This window comes from Phascolarctos cinereus, unplaced genomic scaffold (genome assembly GCF_003287225.1).
Source record: "Phascolarctos cinereus isolate Bilbo 61053 unplaced genomic scaffold, phaCin_HiC Scaffold_2;HRSCAF=192, whole genome shotgun sequence".
Taxonomy (NCBI): domain Eukaryota; kingdom Metazoa; phylum Chordata; class Mammalia; order Diprotodontia; family Phascolarctidae; genus Phascolarctos; species Phascolarctos cinereus.
This window is the reverse complement of record NW_027555625.1, coordinates 11,017,465-11,032,697: the sequence shown is the minus strand read 5'-3', so window position 1 is coordinate 11,032,697 and position 15,233 is coordinate 11,017,465. Positions and strand designations below refer to the sequence as shown.

Sequence of the window (15,233 nt, the reverse complement as noted above, 5' to 3'; positions counted from 1 at the left end):
TTCCATCACGAGGCCTTTGGAGCTGTCTTAGATCCTTGCAATGCTGAGAAGAGCTAAGTCTGTCAAAGTCAGTCATTGAGTACTATGTACAACGTTCTCCTGGTTCTGCTCACTTCACTCAGCATCAGACCATACAAGTCTTTCCAGGTTTTTCTGAAGTCAGGCTGTTCATCATTTCTTATAGCACAATAGTATTCCATTACATTCATATATCACAACTTGGTCAGCCATTCCCCAACTGATAGACCACTTCTCCTTTTCTGTCTCTTTCTTCTCTCCCTTCCCCCACCATGGTCAAGTTCAGAATAAAAATAAATAGAAATCTAGAAAAAACAAATCCTGCCAGAAAAGAGGCTTGAACTAGATGACTTTTGAGGTCCCTCCCAGTTCTAGATTATAGTCCGAAAACTGGATGAATGAAAAGCGTATATTAATCCCTTATGTGGGCAAAGCACTGTGCTAAGAATGAAGAAGAAAAATTACAGAGGGAGACGGCCCTTTCCCAAGGGGCTGCCATTCTAGAAAGGGAATACACACAGCATCTATGCTTGAGGGAGATGGGAGGGCTATTCTCTCTGCCTTTCTTATCTCCCCCCCCTTTTAAAAAAATGATTTTTAGTTGATGTCTTCTGTTTCTTATACCACCGCAGTATCCCATGTATTTCTCCCCTTCGGCCTCCCAGAGCCCTCCAATATGACAAATAGTACTTTTTAAGAGAGAAAAAGAAAAAGGTTAGCACTGCTGATTGAGAAAATTCAAAAACATGTGTAACGTGTAACAGCTGTGGCCCTCCCACCTCCACCAAGTGGTAGCTTGGGATGTCTTCTCAGCTCCTTTTGTTTGAGTTCCATTGGATTTTCATAATTTTGTTACATTTACTTTTGATTTTTTTTTTTTTGGTGTGTGGTTATTCTTTCCATTATGTTGTTGTATTTATCGGACGTATTATCTTGGCTCTGCTGACTTCACTCTGCATAGAGACCTTCCTAGGCTTCAATGCACTCATCGTTTCTTACAGCACAGTAGTATCCCTTTCCAGTCATGTTTGTTAGTCACTGCCCAACTGATGGGCATCCAGTTTGCTTGCAATTCTTAGCTATCACAAAAGTGTGTGCAATATTTAATTTATAGCTTCTTTGGGAGATAATCCCAGGAATTTAAACATTTTTAGCCACTTTATTTGCATAATTCCACATTGCTTGCCCCGCACCTTCTTTTAAAAGCAAGCTCCATATTATTTCTACTCCTCTCGAGGCAGGGCATTAATTCTGTTTCTTTAAAGATCAGATGTGGTGGCCTGGGCCCTGTCTGGGAGTCAAGAGACATGAGGTCTGGTATCTCAGACTGTCAGTTACAGAGAAGGTGGTGACCTGCGTTATTAGAGGGAGTTTCCTCACCTGGCAGTTCTCTGTATCGATGAAACCACAGGTACAGTCTCTATCCCCAGCTCCCCACGTGTTCCCCATTGCTTTATGGTATGCCAGAGGCCATGGTCTTCATTACTGGTTCTATTTTTCTGCTGCTATTCCTCCTAGGCTATCCTTGCTGCTTCCACAGGGCTGAGCTTGGCCACTCCATGGGTGGGTTTCAGCTTCCTCTTCTTCCAGTCCAAAGCTCTCTTGATCACATCAGCAAAAAAGCACATATTGGTTATTTCATTTGAAACTGCATTTTTAGTCAGGGGCCAACCCAAACATTGTGACTTTCAGCTGCTGGCAAGAAGCCTGGACTACCTCGTGAAAAGCTGCTCAATCTGACTATTGTCCTTCGAGAGCGCCTTTTACTGCATGCCCCAAAGAATCTGAGCGACGGCCCAGAACATCTGGATCCTCGATCCCTGATTTTATTGCAACATAACAAAATATTTCACAAGGAACTGAAATAGCATTAGTAGTGCCCATCTTGAGAAGTGTTTCAAAATATACTTTTCCTCCTAAGACCTGCTTCTGGGCAAAGGGGCTGCTGGGGCACTGCGTTCTCTTCCTTGACCCTCTCAGCTCTGGGTTTGCTGTGGCGTGGTTTAGTCCCAGAGAGGTCTGACTTCCAAAGGGGGAGAGGCCAGGCTTTATTGTCTGTCACTCTTAGATAACACGTTTGTTTGTTTGTTCATTTATTTGTTTTTTATATTTGTATCCCCAGCGCGTAGGAGTTCCCAGCGTATAGTAGGTGCTGATGAATGCTTGGTTATTGATTGGTTTATACCCCCACCCTGGAGACTTAGGTGGGAAGAGACTGTTTAGAGCATAGGTTTGGCTCGTGTCAAGGGCCTCCCCAAAGTGCTGGGGTGAAAGGCATTCAGTGTGCGGTATTGGGAAGCCATTTATTTATTTTCTCCACGTGGAAGAACTGCTTAACACAGAGAACACTCAGATTTTCTGCTCATTGATATCAAAACCTAAAACAGTAGTAGTGTTTTATCACTATTTATGATAACTAATTTGCACTGTCCTCAAAGATCAAGACGCAGAGCCATTAGAACACGAAGCATTTGTGGTCATTGCTGGTTAAACCCTTTACATTCCAACTCAGTTTTGGACTAGCCCAATAACTCACTCCAGATCTGCATCTTCTGGCAAGAAGGCCCCAGGCTTGGGCTCATTCTCTTTCGCCATGTAAGAAATCCTCTTGTCCCTAGCCAGCTCGGGCAGACAGCCCCAAGGAGCTCAAAGTTCTCAAACTTATGGAGGCTGCCTCCGCTCCTGGACAAATCCATCTCCATCATTGTCTGGTCACCCATGCCCGCGGAAGGTGCACAGAAGAAAAGAGGCCGTCAGAGGCATAGGCTTAAGCTCATTTCATCAAGCTTCCTCCTGCGCCATGTGGAAACCATAACTGGGGTGACTGGGGTGGGAGAAGGCGGCCTCTCCTCCAGAATGTCAAAGGAAAATTAGTTGCCAAACATCCTACAGAGTTGAAGGAAGAAACTTCCAGGAGCTCTCTCCTTTTTAATTAATGCCAGACCCACCTCCTACTGCTGTCTTGGGATGGCACGACCACTCAGGGTTTGCTCAGCATGTAAAAGTGCCCACTCCTCTTACTGTGAGACGCCAGAGCGGTCAGGGGACATCTTCTCATGCTGTTGTAACACATAGTCCAGTTACTAGTTCCTCAGGTCCCGAGCTAGAGCCTTGACCATGCTGAGCACCGAGTCCCAAGCTGCCACCCCTTCTAGCCTGTTTGGGGACATTCTGGAAGCCTGGCCTTTTCTCTAGCTGCAGCCTTAAGGCAAGTCACCTCCATATTTTAATAACTTCCATGACCTTAATTCTGTATTTAGTGCTGTATTCTATATTTAGTGTGGTTGACGTTCCCTGCACTGATGTAGAGGCCTAGCTCTCTAAGACCTAGTCAGACAATTCTTTGTGCGTTGCTAGGACTTAAAAATAAAAATCATTCTGAGTGGCTAAGGTTCTGGTGATGAGCTTTTGGAGGCTCAGCCAGGCTGAGCTGTCTTGATGACAGCCCCATAGTCTGCTCCTGAACTGGTCTTTGAAGCTTGTCCAGCTTGGGGCATGACAGTATCCAATGGAAAGAGTACTGGTTTTGAGTCAGAGGGCTTGGGAATGTCAGAGTCAACCTTAGAATATAGAATGTCAGTGCTAGGAGCAACCTTAGAACACAGAACTCAGAATGCAGGAACTGGAAGGAACCTTATAACAAGGAACATCTGAGTTAACCTTAGAACATAGAATGTTAGTGTTAGGAGCAACCTTAGATCACAGAACACAGAAAGCAGGAGTTGGGAGGAATCTTAGACTGGAGAACATCAGAGGTGGCCTTAGAACACAGAATGTTAACATTAGGAGCAACCTTAGAATATAGAACATAGGATGCAGGAGCTAGAAGGGACCATAGAACAGGGAATGTCAGAGTTGATTTTAGAACACATAATATTGGAGCTTGAAGGGACCTTGGAACATGGATTGTCAAAATCAGAAGGCCCCTTAGACCAGAGAATTTCACAGATGAAAGAAGCGTTAGAACTTAGAATACGGAATACAAGAGCTAGAAGGAACTTTGGAACATAGAACACAGTCCCTCCAGCTCCAAGTCTGTGCTCCCATAATCTTCAGCAAGTTCCTTGGTGATTCTCTCTGCTTCACTTTCTGCATCTGTAAAATGAAGTTAATCATATTTTGGTTACCAAATTCACAAAGTTGTTGTCTTGGTAAAATGGAAGATTCTGCGTCGAGATGTGTGATCTTTAGACCATAAAATGTTAGAGCCAGTGGAGCCCTCAGCTGCTGTCTACCCCAGCCCTGACACTTTGCAGATGACGGATCTGAGGCCTGGGGAAGTGGAGGGAGTCAGCATCAGAGTCAGGCCTAGAGCTGAGGTTCCTTGTCTTCTGGACTAGGCAGGGCTCTTTCCCTGTCCCCAGAGCGGGAGTATTAAGGCTGGAAACCCTGGACATCAGGCCTGTCACCCTTGTAACCGCAGCTCTGTACAAGGGACCAAGTCTCTTTGGGGGGTAACCTGGAACCTAACATATTTGGCGATACAATTAAACTTGCTGTGAGGTCAACACTGGTGTCAGCATTTCTTACTGGGAACCCTGGATCCTATGATCCCAGAACTTTGAACAATGGATAGAACAGGCATGCTTGTTCCATTGAGGCAGCTGGGGGGATAATGGTAAAATCACTTCTTGACTCAGTTTCCTCTTTCTACATTTTGTTTTTAGATTCCAATGATGAAGGACCCTGGATGGATCCGAAACGTGTGGACTTCTAACCTTAACGTGAGTAGTTTTCAGAGCAGCAATCTTTTTTATTCCAGTAAACAAACATTTATTTCTTCTGTCTCTTACCTACCGCCTCCCTAATTACTCACCCATACCCCAGAAAAAAATAAAACAAAATCTTTATATTAAATAGGCATTGTCCAGCAAAAAAATCCCCACATTGGTCACGTTGGAAGACGTGTGTCTTGAGCTGCACAGTTAGACCGCCAGCTCTTTTGTCAGAGGCTGGCTAGCGTTCTTCACCACTAATCCTCAGGAGTCGTGGCTGCTCATCGCAGTGATCAGAAGGAACCGTAAATTTGATTTTACCTCTGAGGCTGGGAGCAATGCCTTGTTTTCAAATGAAAAACAGTTTGTTTACAGAGCCTTATCACTTGACCACACTCTTTTCCCTTTGGACACATATTCTCAATGGAATTGGAGCCCAGTGAAAGCCAACCCAACAGAATAAGCACCGACACGCTGTAGAACCCAGAAGAGTCTCAGAAGTCATCTGGGCCAACTCTGGGTCATCTGGACAAGAATCCCCAATGCCACCTATCCATCAAGAGGTCATGGAGCCTCTGCTTGGATGCCTCTAAAAAGGGGAGCCCACTCCCTCCCAAGGTCACTCATCCCTTTTTGGGACAGCTAGAATGAATTTAATTCAATAAATATTTGTTAAGCACCTACTATGTGCCAGGCATTGTGCTAAGCGCTTTCTAGTTCCAACTAGAAAGTGTCTCCTTACATCAATCCCAAATCTGTTTCTTTGCAATGTCTACCCATTGATTCTTGTTTGGGCCTCTGGGGCCAAGCAGAATATTCCTTTTTCCTGGGGCAGCCCTTTGGTCATTTGAAAGTGGTTATGATGCCTCCCCCACTTCACTCCCACTCCCCAAGTTTTCTCTTTTCCCAGCCAAACATTAAAAATTCCTTCAACTGCCCCTTTGGATCCTAGGCTAAATTCTCATCAAAAAAAGTGAAGGAGCAAAGATAAATCTCCAAGATGCCAAATATCTTCTGCCACAGGGGACAGAGAATTGGATTGGGAGTCAGGACTCCTGGCTCCAAATTCATCTTGTATCATTGACTTTAGGCATGACCTTGGACAAGTCATTTAACTAAGATGCCTTGTCTGTAAAATGAGAGAGTTGGGCCAGATGGCCAGTGAGGAAGCCTCTGAGTCTGGGATTCTAGGATGTCCATGATAAAACATGGAAACATAGGGGAATTTGGGGAGTAAAGGGCTTTCTGTTTTTTTTTTTTTTTGGCTAGGCAATGGGGTTAAGTGACTTGCCCAAGGTCACACAGCTAGTAAGTGTTATGTGTCTGAGGTCACATTTGAACTCAGGTCCTCCTGAATCCAGGGCTGGTGCTCTATCCACTGTGCCACCTAGCTGCCCCATAAAGGGCTTTCTGAATAGAAATCCAAAGTAACCAGAGGGATGGGCAGGTGAAGGCTAGACAACAGTGTTATCTGATGGATTTGAGATTGGTTTAATGGCCAAATCCAAAGAGAATTCACTCATCATGTGAGGCCAGCTAGGAAAAGGGTCAGAGGGCCTCTGGGATCTATGCTTAATTAACCTGTGCTGCTGAACATTTTTATCAATGACTTCAGTAAAGGCATCCATAGATATAGTGAGGTCTTCAGATGACACCAAGCTGGTGGGGACACCTAATGGAGAGGATGGCAGTCAGGATCCCAAAAGATCTTGACAAACTATGACATTGCACTGAATCTAATAAAATGAAGTGTAATAGCAATAAATGTAAAGTCTTTCCCTGGAGGTCCAAAAAATCAACTCTGCCCATGCAAAGGTGGGGGAGGCCTGGCTAGACAGAAGTGCTGCTGATAAAGAGAGGGTGGTTTTAGGAGACTGTAAGCTCTATGGGAGTCAGTAGTAAGAGACAGTAGCCGAGAAATGGCACATGTAGCAAGAGAGGCCACACTGCCAGAAAGGAAGAAGGCAACAGACCCGTTTTACTCTGTGCTCAGTTCAGGGTATCACAAGAGGACCAGATGGTATCCATAGAAGAGCAAGTCAGACAGGGAGGGGGTCTCAAGCTCACATCCTGAAGACTGGTGGAAAGCCCCCTTGAGGATGGTTGTAGGGGCCTGGGCCACTGTCAGAGGGATTCAACTTGTCCTGCTTGGCCCCAGAGAGTGGAATTAGGTAAAATGGGTGGAAGCTGTAAAAAACCAAATTTATGCTTGATATGAGGAGAAAATCTCTAGGAAGAAGAACTCTCCAAAATGCAGTCAATTCAATAAGCCCCTATTATATGCCAGCCTTTGCTTTTACAGAGCCCCAATTCTATCAGGGGAGATACCATGCATAAAATGAGCATGTACAGAAGAAATGTAAACTGAGTCCGGGGTAGTTTTAAGTACAAGGCAGTCAGTCAACAAGCATTGATTGAACACCTGTGAACGAGGCACTCTACTCAATGCCTCGGATACAAGGACGCTTAGGGAGGGAGGGCCCTGGCAGCTGGGGGGCTCAGGCCGGGGGGGGTGGCTTCCTGGGGATGGTGTGCTTTAGCTGAGCCCTGAAGAGGTGAGGGATTCCAGGAGGCAGAGGAGAGGAGGGTGTGGTTCTGGGCACAGTCCCGCCTAGGTGAGGTCTGGAGAGAAGCCCAGTTTGGCTAGAGTCCCACAAGTGGAGTCATGGATGACGCTGTAAGAAAGAGGAATGGTCTGCTTGAGAGGCAAGTGGGTTCTGTCTCACTGGAGGTCCAGAGGAGGACCCCTTGTCAGGGATGGGGTGTGTGCCTGTATGTGTGAAGGGGATTCCCATCCGCTACATCTATACCAAGTGTCTCTTTTCAGCTCTGAGATTCTCCCACCAGGTTTGAGTCTTTGCAGAATCAGGTGGGGCTGGGTCATCATCAGCGTCGCCTGAACACTTGCTGTCTCTGGAGTCTGAGAAGCTAGGTTCGAATGCTGCCCCTGCTAGCTATGTGACCTTGAGGAAATTACTTCCCTTCTCTGACCTTCCATGACTTGATTGCTAAAAGAGGTGTATTGGGCTTGGCTTAGAACACTTGGCTTCAGGGGCAGCTAGGTGGCTCAGTGGATAGAGCACCAGACCTGGAGTCAGGAGGACTTGAGTTGAAATCTGGCCTCAGACACACGATACTTACTAGCTGTGTGACCCTGGGCAAGTCACTTAACACTGATTGCCTCACACACACACACACACACACACACACACACACACACACACACACACACACACAAACTAAAACAAAAAAACCAAAAAAAACCCTGGCTTCCATCCCTGCCTCAAATACTAAATACTGGATATCTATTGCCCAAGGACTAGCCTGACTAACATTGTAGAGAGTCATTACTAGGATGGCCACAGAAGTGTGTGTGTGTGTGTGTGTGTGTGTTGGGGTGGGAGGGAGTTAGATGAATGTTTTAGTCACAGAAACTCTTGGGACAATTTAACAAAGCTGTGCTTGGCAGTGATGGACACGAGTGGAGGGAAGGGCCGCAATGAGTTGGACTATTACTGTTTCACCTCACCCCTTTCCCCACTGATCCCCTTTCTGCTCAAATAAGAGTAGGCTTTCAAACATTTATCCTAGGTGTGGTTTGGAACTCTTGGCCCAGAAACACGAGGTTCATGTCGTGGCTCTAATGACAGCCATATTTAAGGAAGCTGCATCTAGTGGTGGTATCCAGCCTAGACTATAACAGGGAGAAACTGGAGGTGGGAGACTTGTCGGCAGACTGTTCCCACTGGCTAGTGAGAAGTCAAAAGGCAGGCAGTGACTGTGGCCTAGGGGAAAGGCCACTACATTTGGAGGTGGAAGGCCTGGGCTCAGATTCAGGAGATGACTTTGGACAAGCCATGTCACCTCTCTAAGAGGCTGGTCCCTTCTAGCCCTACCTCAAAGAGCACACGATCCCATAACCCTATGATCTAGGGCCTCCTGGGTGGAAAGGAGGGTCTGGGGAGCGAGCCATCTCCCCTGAATCACCTCATGGCCTAGGCTTCATGGCAATTGGGTGGTATCTTTTTTTTAATTTAATTTTATTTTTTTTAGGCAATTGGGGTTAAGTGACTTGCCCAAGGTCACACAGCTAGTACGGGTCAAGTGTTTGGTCTGAGGTCAGATTTGAACTCAGGTCCTCCTGACTTCTGAGCCGGTGCTCTATCCACTGCTCTGGATGGTGTCTTAAGAGGAGAGATTTCCCTATTGAGAACCACAGGAGAGGGCCAGAAGAGACCCTGCCCAGAAATTCTGTCTTCCGTGGCCCAATCAGGGGCCAGGAACCCTGGCCTATGGGAGCTGTTGGTGGCAGTTGGGACAGGTGTGAGGCTGAGGGTTGTCCGTGGACTGGAGGACAGAGAGTCATTTCAGAAAAGTAAGTGCCCACTTTCTGGCGACGGGAGACGAAGTGTTCTGGGAATGAGCCAGCGCTGCCCGGCTCCCTGGGGCTGCTCCCTCCTCAGGCATGTGGGTGGTCCAGGAAATGGCTCTAGGATTCCTTGGGAGTCCCCCAAGTCTGTTACTATGGAAACTGGGGGAACCCAGCAGAGCTGAGGAAGTGAGAGGGAAGGAATGGTGAGAGCTAAGAAGACACAAATGTTGGGGGCGGAGAGGGAGATTTTAGTGCTCTTCTCCACCCCCAGAAATGATCTCCTGTCCGCTTTGTTTGTGCTCTGGATTGACCTACATCTGGTGCCCCTCAGTAGAATGGAAGCTCCTCGAGGGAGGGGATGGTTTCATCTTGTCTTGGCTTTGCCAGTACCTAACGTGGTTCCTTACGTGCATTAGGTGCCTAATTAATCTTGTTGAGTGACTGAATGATTGAAATGAATGGAAACGAAGGGCAATAGCTGAAGCCTGGGCCCGTTATTACAGAACTGTGTGGAGGAAGCATTTCGCATTGACACGCACCAGCAAGAGAGTGTGGCTACCATTCCAAGGGATGTGAGGCTGGTTGCTGCCCTGCTGACTGACTGTGTGCAGACCTGGTTTGGTGATGGGGAGCGGATGCTCCCTTCCCCCAGGAGACCCACCCAGGAGGAAGCGATCTGGACTTGTGAGCAGAGGCCCAGGCTTCTCATTTCAGCTCAGTCACCACTTGTAGGACCTCGGGCAAATCACTTCCCTCCCCAGGCCTTGGTTTTCTCATCTGTAAAATGAGCGGACTGGGTCGGATGCACTCCAAGCTCTCATTCAGCCCCAGATCGATGATCCTGAGCCTTGTGGTCACCAGTGGGGACAGGATATAGTGCCCAGGGCTGGCCCACTTGAACTCATCAAGGGTCACTTTTGCTGCTGCTGTTCGGTCTTTTTTTTCAGTCCTGTCCCACTCTCCATAACCCCATTTGGGGTTTTCTTGGCAGAGAGGCTGGAGGAGTTTGCCATTTCCTACTCCAGCTCATTTTACAGATGAGGAAACTTAAGTAGACAGGGTGAAGTGACTTGTCTAGGGTCACACAGCTAGGAAGTGTCTGGGGACAGATTTGAACTCCAATCTTCCTGCGTCAAGGTTTGGGTCTCTATCCACTATGCCACCTAACTTTAGGCTTTGTTACGTCTTTTGCCACTGTGGTTCTGTCCTTCCCAGGCCCAAGATCCTTTTCCTTGGCAGAGAAACGTTGCAATGTATTTGTGATCTCATGGATGTGAGTATGTTTTCTGGTGATGGAGATGATGGCGCACTTGGTAGCTTTATATGCCCTCCATAAGTTTACCATGGGGGAAGCCTTCCTGGCTTTCTCAATTTTTTTTTCTTTTTTTGGTGAGGCAATCAGGGTTAAGTGACTTGCCCAGGGTCACATAACTAGTATCAAGTGTCTGAGGCCAGATTTGAACTCAGGTCCTCCTGACTCCAGCCCTGGAGGTCTCTATCCACTGTGCCACCTTGCTACCCCTAGCTTTCTCAATTCTTAAAATCAATTAATTAATTAATTTTTAGGCAATTAGGGTTAAGTGACTTGCCCAGGGTCACACAGCTAGTAAGTGTCAAGTGTTTGGTCTGAAGCCCAATTTGAACTCAGGTCCTCCTGACTTCAGGAGGAGTGCTCTATCCACTGCACCACCTAGCTTCCTCGATTTCTCAATTTTTTAAGCACACCAGTGGTACACGTGGGCTGCCCATCAGCCATCCCTCACCGCGTTGCCGGCCTATCTTTCATTCACATTTCTGATGACATCCTTGACTCTGATTCTTCGCTTTTTACATGCTAACATTGCCTAGTGGATGAACTCATCCGCCATCCTTCAGAAGTCATGACTCACAGCCACATGACACTGGTGGAACATTGATGTGAAATTGATGGGCCTTTGCTTCAGGCAGACTTTGGAGGCAGGGGTATTGAAGGAGCTGCGTAATTTCCCATGACTCTCTAGGTTGTTTTTCTGCTTTACTACATGCTAAAATTTGGGCAATTTTTCATCCCTTTGGATTTTCCTGTGTGGATGTTTAGAGCAGACTCCTGAGGGCTCATGTACCTCATCTGTAACGTTTCATGGCTTATGCAATCAGTCAGCTAGTCAACAGCATTTTTAAGGCACCTACTGTGTTCTCGGCACCCATGCTAAGCTTAGCTGTCTGGGAATACCAATACAAGCAAAAAGAAAGGCAGTCCCTGTCCTCAAGAAGCTTACATTCTAATGGGAGAAGACAGCATATAAAAAGAAGCTGAACAGGGTGGGGAATGAAGGTAACCGGGAACAGGTCATGGTAGAGAAAATCCTGAGTGTAACCTGGAGGGAATAAAGACCTAGCCGACGTGGGCGTCCTCCTTAAATGTAGGTTCTGAAAGGGATCATCTAACCTGGCAGAGGCTGCAGGGGTGGAGAGGTTTCTGTGGCAGGAAGGTGGGGGAGGTCTGCAGAGCAGCTGGGAGAGGATCTGGAGGACTTCCCCATCTACAGAGAAACCCTCTTCACTTGAATTCCATGCTTGATATCCTATGCGACTGTGTCAGAAAATCAGGAGCTGCCCCCCTTTCTGCTGTTCTCAGCTGCAGGGAATGTTGCACTTGACATGGCCACTTGGCACACAGTAAGCGCCTAACTGATGCTTGTTAACTGACCGGCCCGTTTGGGTCTTCCACACTATTTTTTTTGTTTGTTTTGTTTTTCAGTAAGGCATTTGGGGTTAAGTGACTTGCCCAGGGTCACACAGCTAGCTAGTAAGTGTCAAATGTCAGGTCTGAGGACGGATTTGAACTCCTCCCGATTCCAGGCCCAGTGCTCTAACCACTGCGCCATCTAGCTGCCCCACTTCCACACTATTTTTGAGGCACTCCTACGCTTTTGTACATGCCTTTCATTAGCTGCCTTTGCTCTGATCTTCTGCACGTGTCTTTTGAAAATCTGTGAGTTCCCTACATATTCACAATATCCTTAACAACTCCCCACAGTGTTCTCTTTGCAGTGTCAGAATGTCAAACTTGACATGGGCTGACCTTCCCTGTGAAATTTTGATCTATGAGATCCTTCTTACTTTTTCTCTTATCCCCCTTCCAAGATTTAGGGTGCATATCAGACAATGCCTGACTTGCCCCTATCAGAAATTTCTAAGATGGAGCAGCCACTTTTCATTAAGTGTTGATGAGAACTACTCAGCATTGGAAGAAGTCTTTCTCATATCTTTCTCTCCTCAGATTTCTCTCTTTTTTGGAAATAACCTGTAAAGTAATGTAGACTTTTAAGCCCAAAGTCTTATAGGGCAGTGAAAGACTGTATGGTTGTGTTATTTGTCCTTCATTCTTGAAGAGGACCCTGACATCAGAAAGATGATGCCATGACTTGCATTGAATTGGAGTTGAGTGAAGGAAGGCTGTGCAAAGTCACCAGCCTCACTTTCTCCTCCAGGGCCATCTGGGTCCATTGGCCAGATATCAGTCAAGACAACTGGAGATGGCCCAGGATGCAGCGGGAGACCTTGGCCTTTTTAAGGGCTTTCGGAGTTCTCCCTTTGAGGCAAAGCCCATTCAGTGAATAAGCCTCTTTAAGAAGTGAGTCAAGGGATGGCCAAAAAAAATCAAACTGGGAGGGGGAAACCTTCAGGGTTTCTGGCCCAAACAGAAACAATTACTATTTACTTTCACTCTGAGTCACCAGGGCCCCCAAAATAAACATGAAGTGGTGCTTGGGAAGGGACCTATTGTTGGCCAATCAATGACAGTCAGAGTGAATTGGGTTTAAGGCATGGTTTTAAGAAAGAAATCTAGCCAGTAAACCCCAAGTTAACCAGGGAGGTTTCAGCCATCAAAATTTACCTTCCTTTGGGCAGAGCACCCTCAGGTTAGAGCATGACGCCCCGGAAGGAAGCAGGGCTGATGGCTCCCATGTTCCATCCCATGCCAATGAGTGCCTAGGTCAACTCATGGGAAGGGCATAGGCCACAGGGATCAATCCTCCTTGAGTTCCCCCATATATGGTTATTAAAAAAATAAAGTCCCATTAAGTTTTGAGTGTCCCTCTTTAAAGTTTCACAATTAAGATGCTAATAACTTGGAAACCAGCTGCTCTTGGTTGGGTTGGAGAAAGGCCAAGCCAAGTTGAAGCTGTCCCCAATCTCTTGCAGTCTTGGATAGCCAACAAAACCACGTTAGAGATGATCTTTGACCTATAATTCTATTTTGCTCTGATTCCCCTTTGCCTTGCTAACATTTCTCATTAGATTTCTACATGCAGCCTTTTACCTCCTGCCTCTCCCTGCAGCTGCCAGGGCCCTGCCTCCCTAATTACCTTTTATTCATTTGTATTCATTCCCTTCATATCTGTTCTATGCATGCCTACATGTACTTGTATATAATATTTAATATATATTATATCCTGCCCCCTGGGCTCCCTGTCCATTAAAATGTAAGCTCCCCAAGGGTAGGATTTGTTTCATTCTTTACATTTTTGTCCTTAACATCTAGCCCATTGCCTGGCATGCAGTAGGTACATACTAAATGTTGATTGATTGATTAGGAGAACTGAAGTGACAGTCTGGCAGAATGAAACAGTGATGCAGGAGACCTGAGTTCGGTTTTGGCTGTGACCCTTCCCAGTTGGGTCCCCCCTCTGAGCCTCAGTTTCCTTTTTGGTAAGATAGAGATGACAGTCATTCTGGCAAAGCTCACCACACAAGGTTGTAAACCCCAAAGGGCTCTCAGATAGAAGGCGAGTTGTTGTTATGGGTCACTTGGCCTTTTGTTGGCCAAGAAGCCCAGGACAAAAAGCCCAGGATGGCCTTCCCCTTGGCCTTACCGCAAAGGAGTTTGTAACTTGGGGCTAGCTCACAGGAGCTCATTATTTCAGAGTTGGGGACTTCAAAGGACCATCAGCTTACGGCTGGGAGGCACCTGACCCAAGTCTGGCCTCCTCATATGGCAGAAGAGGAAACCAAGGTTCGTCCCACAGCCAGTCAGGGCTGTTGCTTAGAATCATGTGACAAGGTGACAACTGACCCACATTTCCCATGTTGCGCCACATGCTGACAGGGAGGATGCACTGAGTGGACTCAATAGATCGTAGATTTCTTTACAGCTGGAAGTGGCCTTGGAGGTCATCTGGTCAACTGCCTTCTTGTTACAGATGGGGAAACTGAGGCTCGAAGAAGGGCCACAAGCTTTAGCTTGCCTAAGGTCACAAAGCTAGGATCTTCCCAGGTGTTCTTTTCACTGTACCAAGGCAGGAGAGCTGAGTTCAGGTCCTGCATGATGGCTGCATAAATCAAGGGCAGTTCCCAACCTCTCTGACCCTAGGATGGGATGATCGACTCATTCTGACCTCAGCCCACAGGGCTGCAGGAGGAAGGACCATGCTTTGTTATCCTTCGAGCTTCCAGAAACAGAGCTATGACCATCCCCCAACCTCTCCGTAGGACGACCACAAGAGGCGATTTTTCCTTCTCGTCATCCAAGGCCTGTTTCTCCTGGCCAAGGACCATCTCCAAAGGCTGTCACATTGATTCTGATTCCTGCCTTTCGGTGGGGCCCCCAAAGCTCTCTTCTCAGGCCCTTCCCTCCTTCCCTCATGACTTCTACCCATTTTCTGCAGAGGGAGGGCTGTGTACTCTGCCTCCTTAGTGCTCACAGATGAGGCGTCCAAGGGCTCTGATCTCTTTGTCCTGAGGCTCTTGGCATGTGGAAGGAGGAGGAAGGAAACTAGATTTGGATACAAGGAAGAGCTGGGCTTGGATCCTGCCTGAGCTGTCTGGTGGCTGCGTCACTCCACAGAAATCCCGTAGCCTCTCTGGTCCTACTGTAGGACCCACTTCAAAGCATTGCCGTGAGGCTTGAATGATGTGAAGTGTACAGAGGGCTCTGCAAGCTTCAACGTGACCGACTGGCAGGTGCTGAATAATTGCTTGTTGACTGGCCTTTCTCTGATTCTACTCTAACGGCTGTCTGTGCTTCTTTTCCTGGTCCTGATGATGCAATGAAAGCCCTTTGGCTATCTGAAGATGCCATCCTGGCTCCCTCAGTTTGCCTTTCTCTAGGCTTCATATGCCCAGGCCACCCAAAGGATTCTGAC

The 15,233-nt window shown here is 47.1% G+C and overlaps 1 protein-coding gene across 1 annotated transcript in view; it reads left to right on the top strand.

Annotated features, from left to right (window-relative positions):
• The window catches only part of LPIN1 (lipin 1), a 152,467-nt gene that overhangs the window by 45,420 nt on the left and 91,814 nt on the right, over positions 1 to 15,233 (top strand). The window contains 1 exon segment of the mRNA XM_021007716.2: positions 4,686 to 4,742. Coding sequence (XP_020863375.2) covers positions 4,686 to 4,742 — 57 coding nt within the window.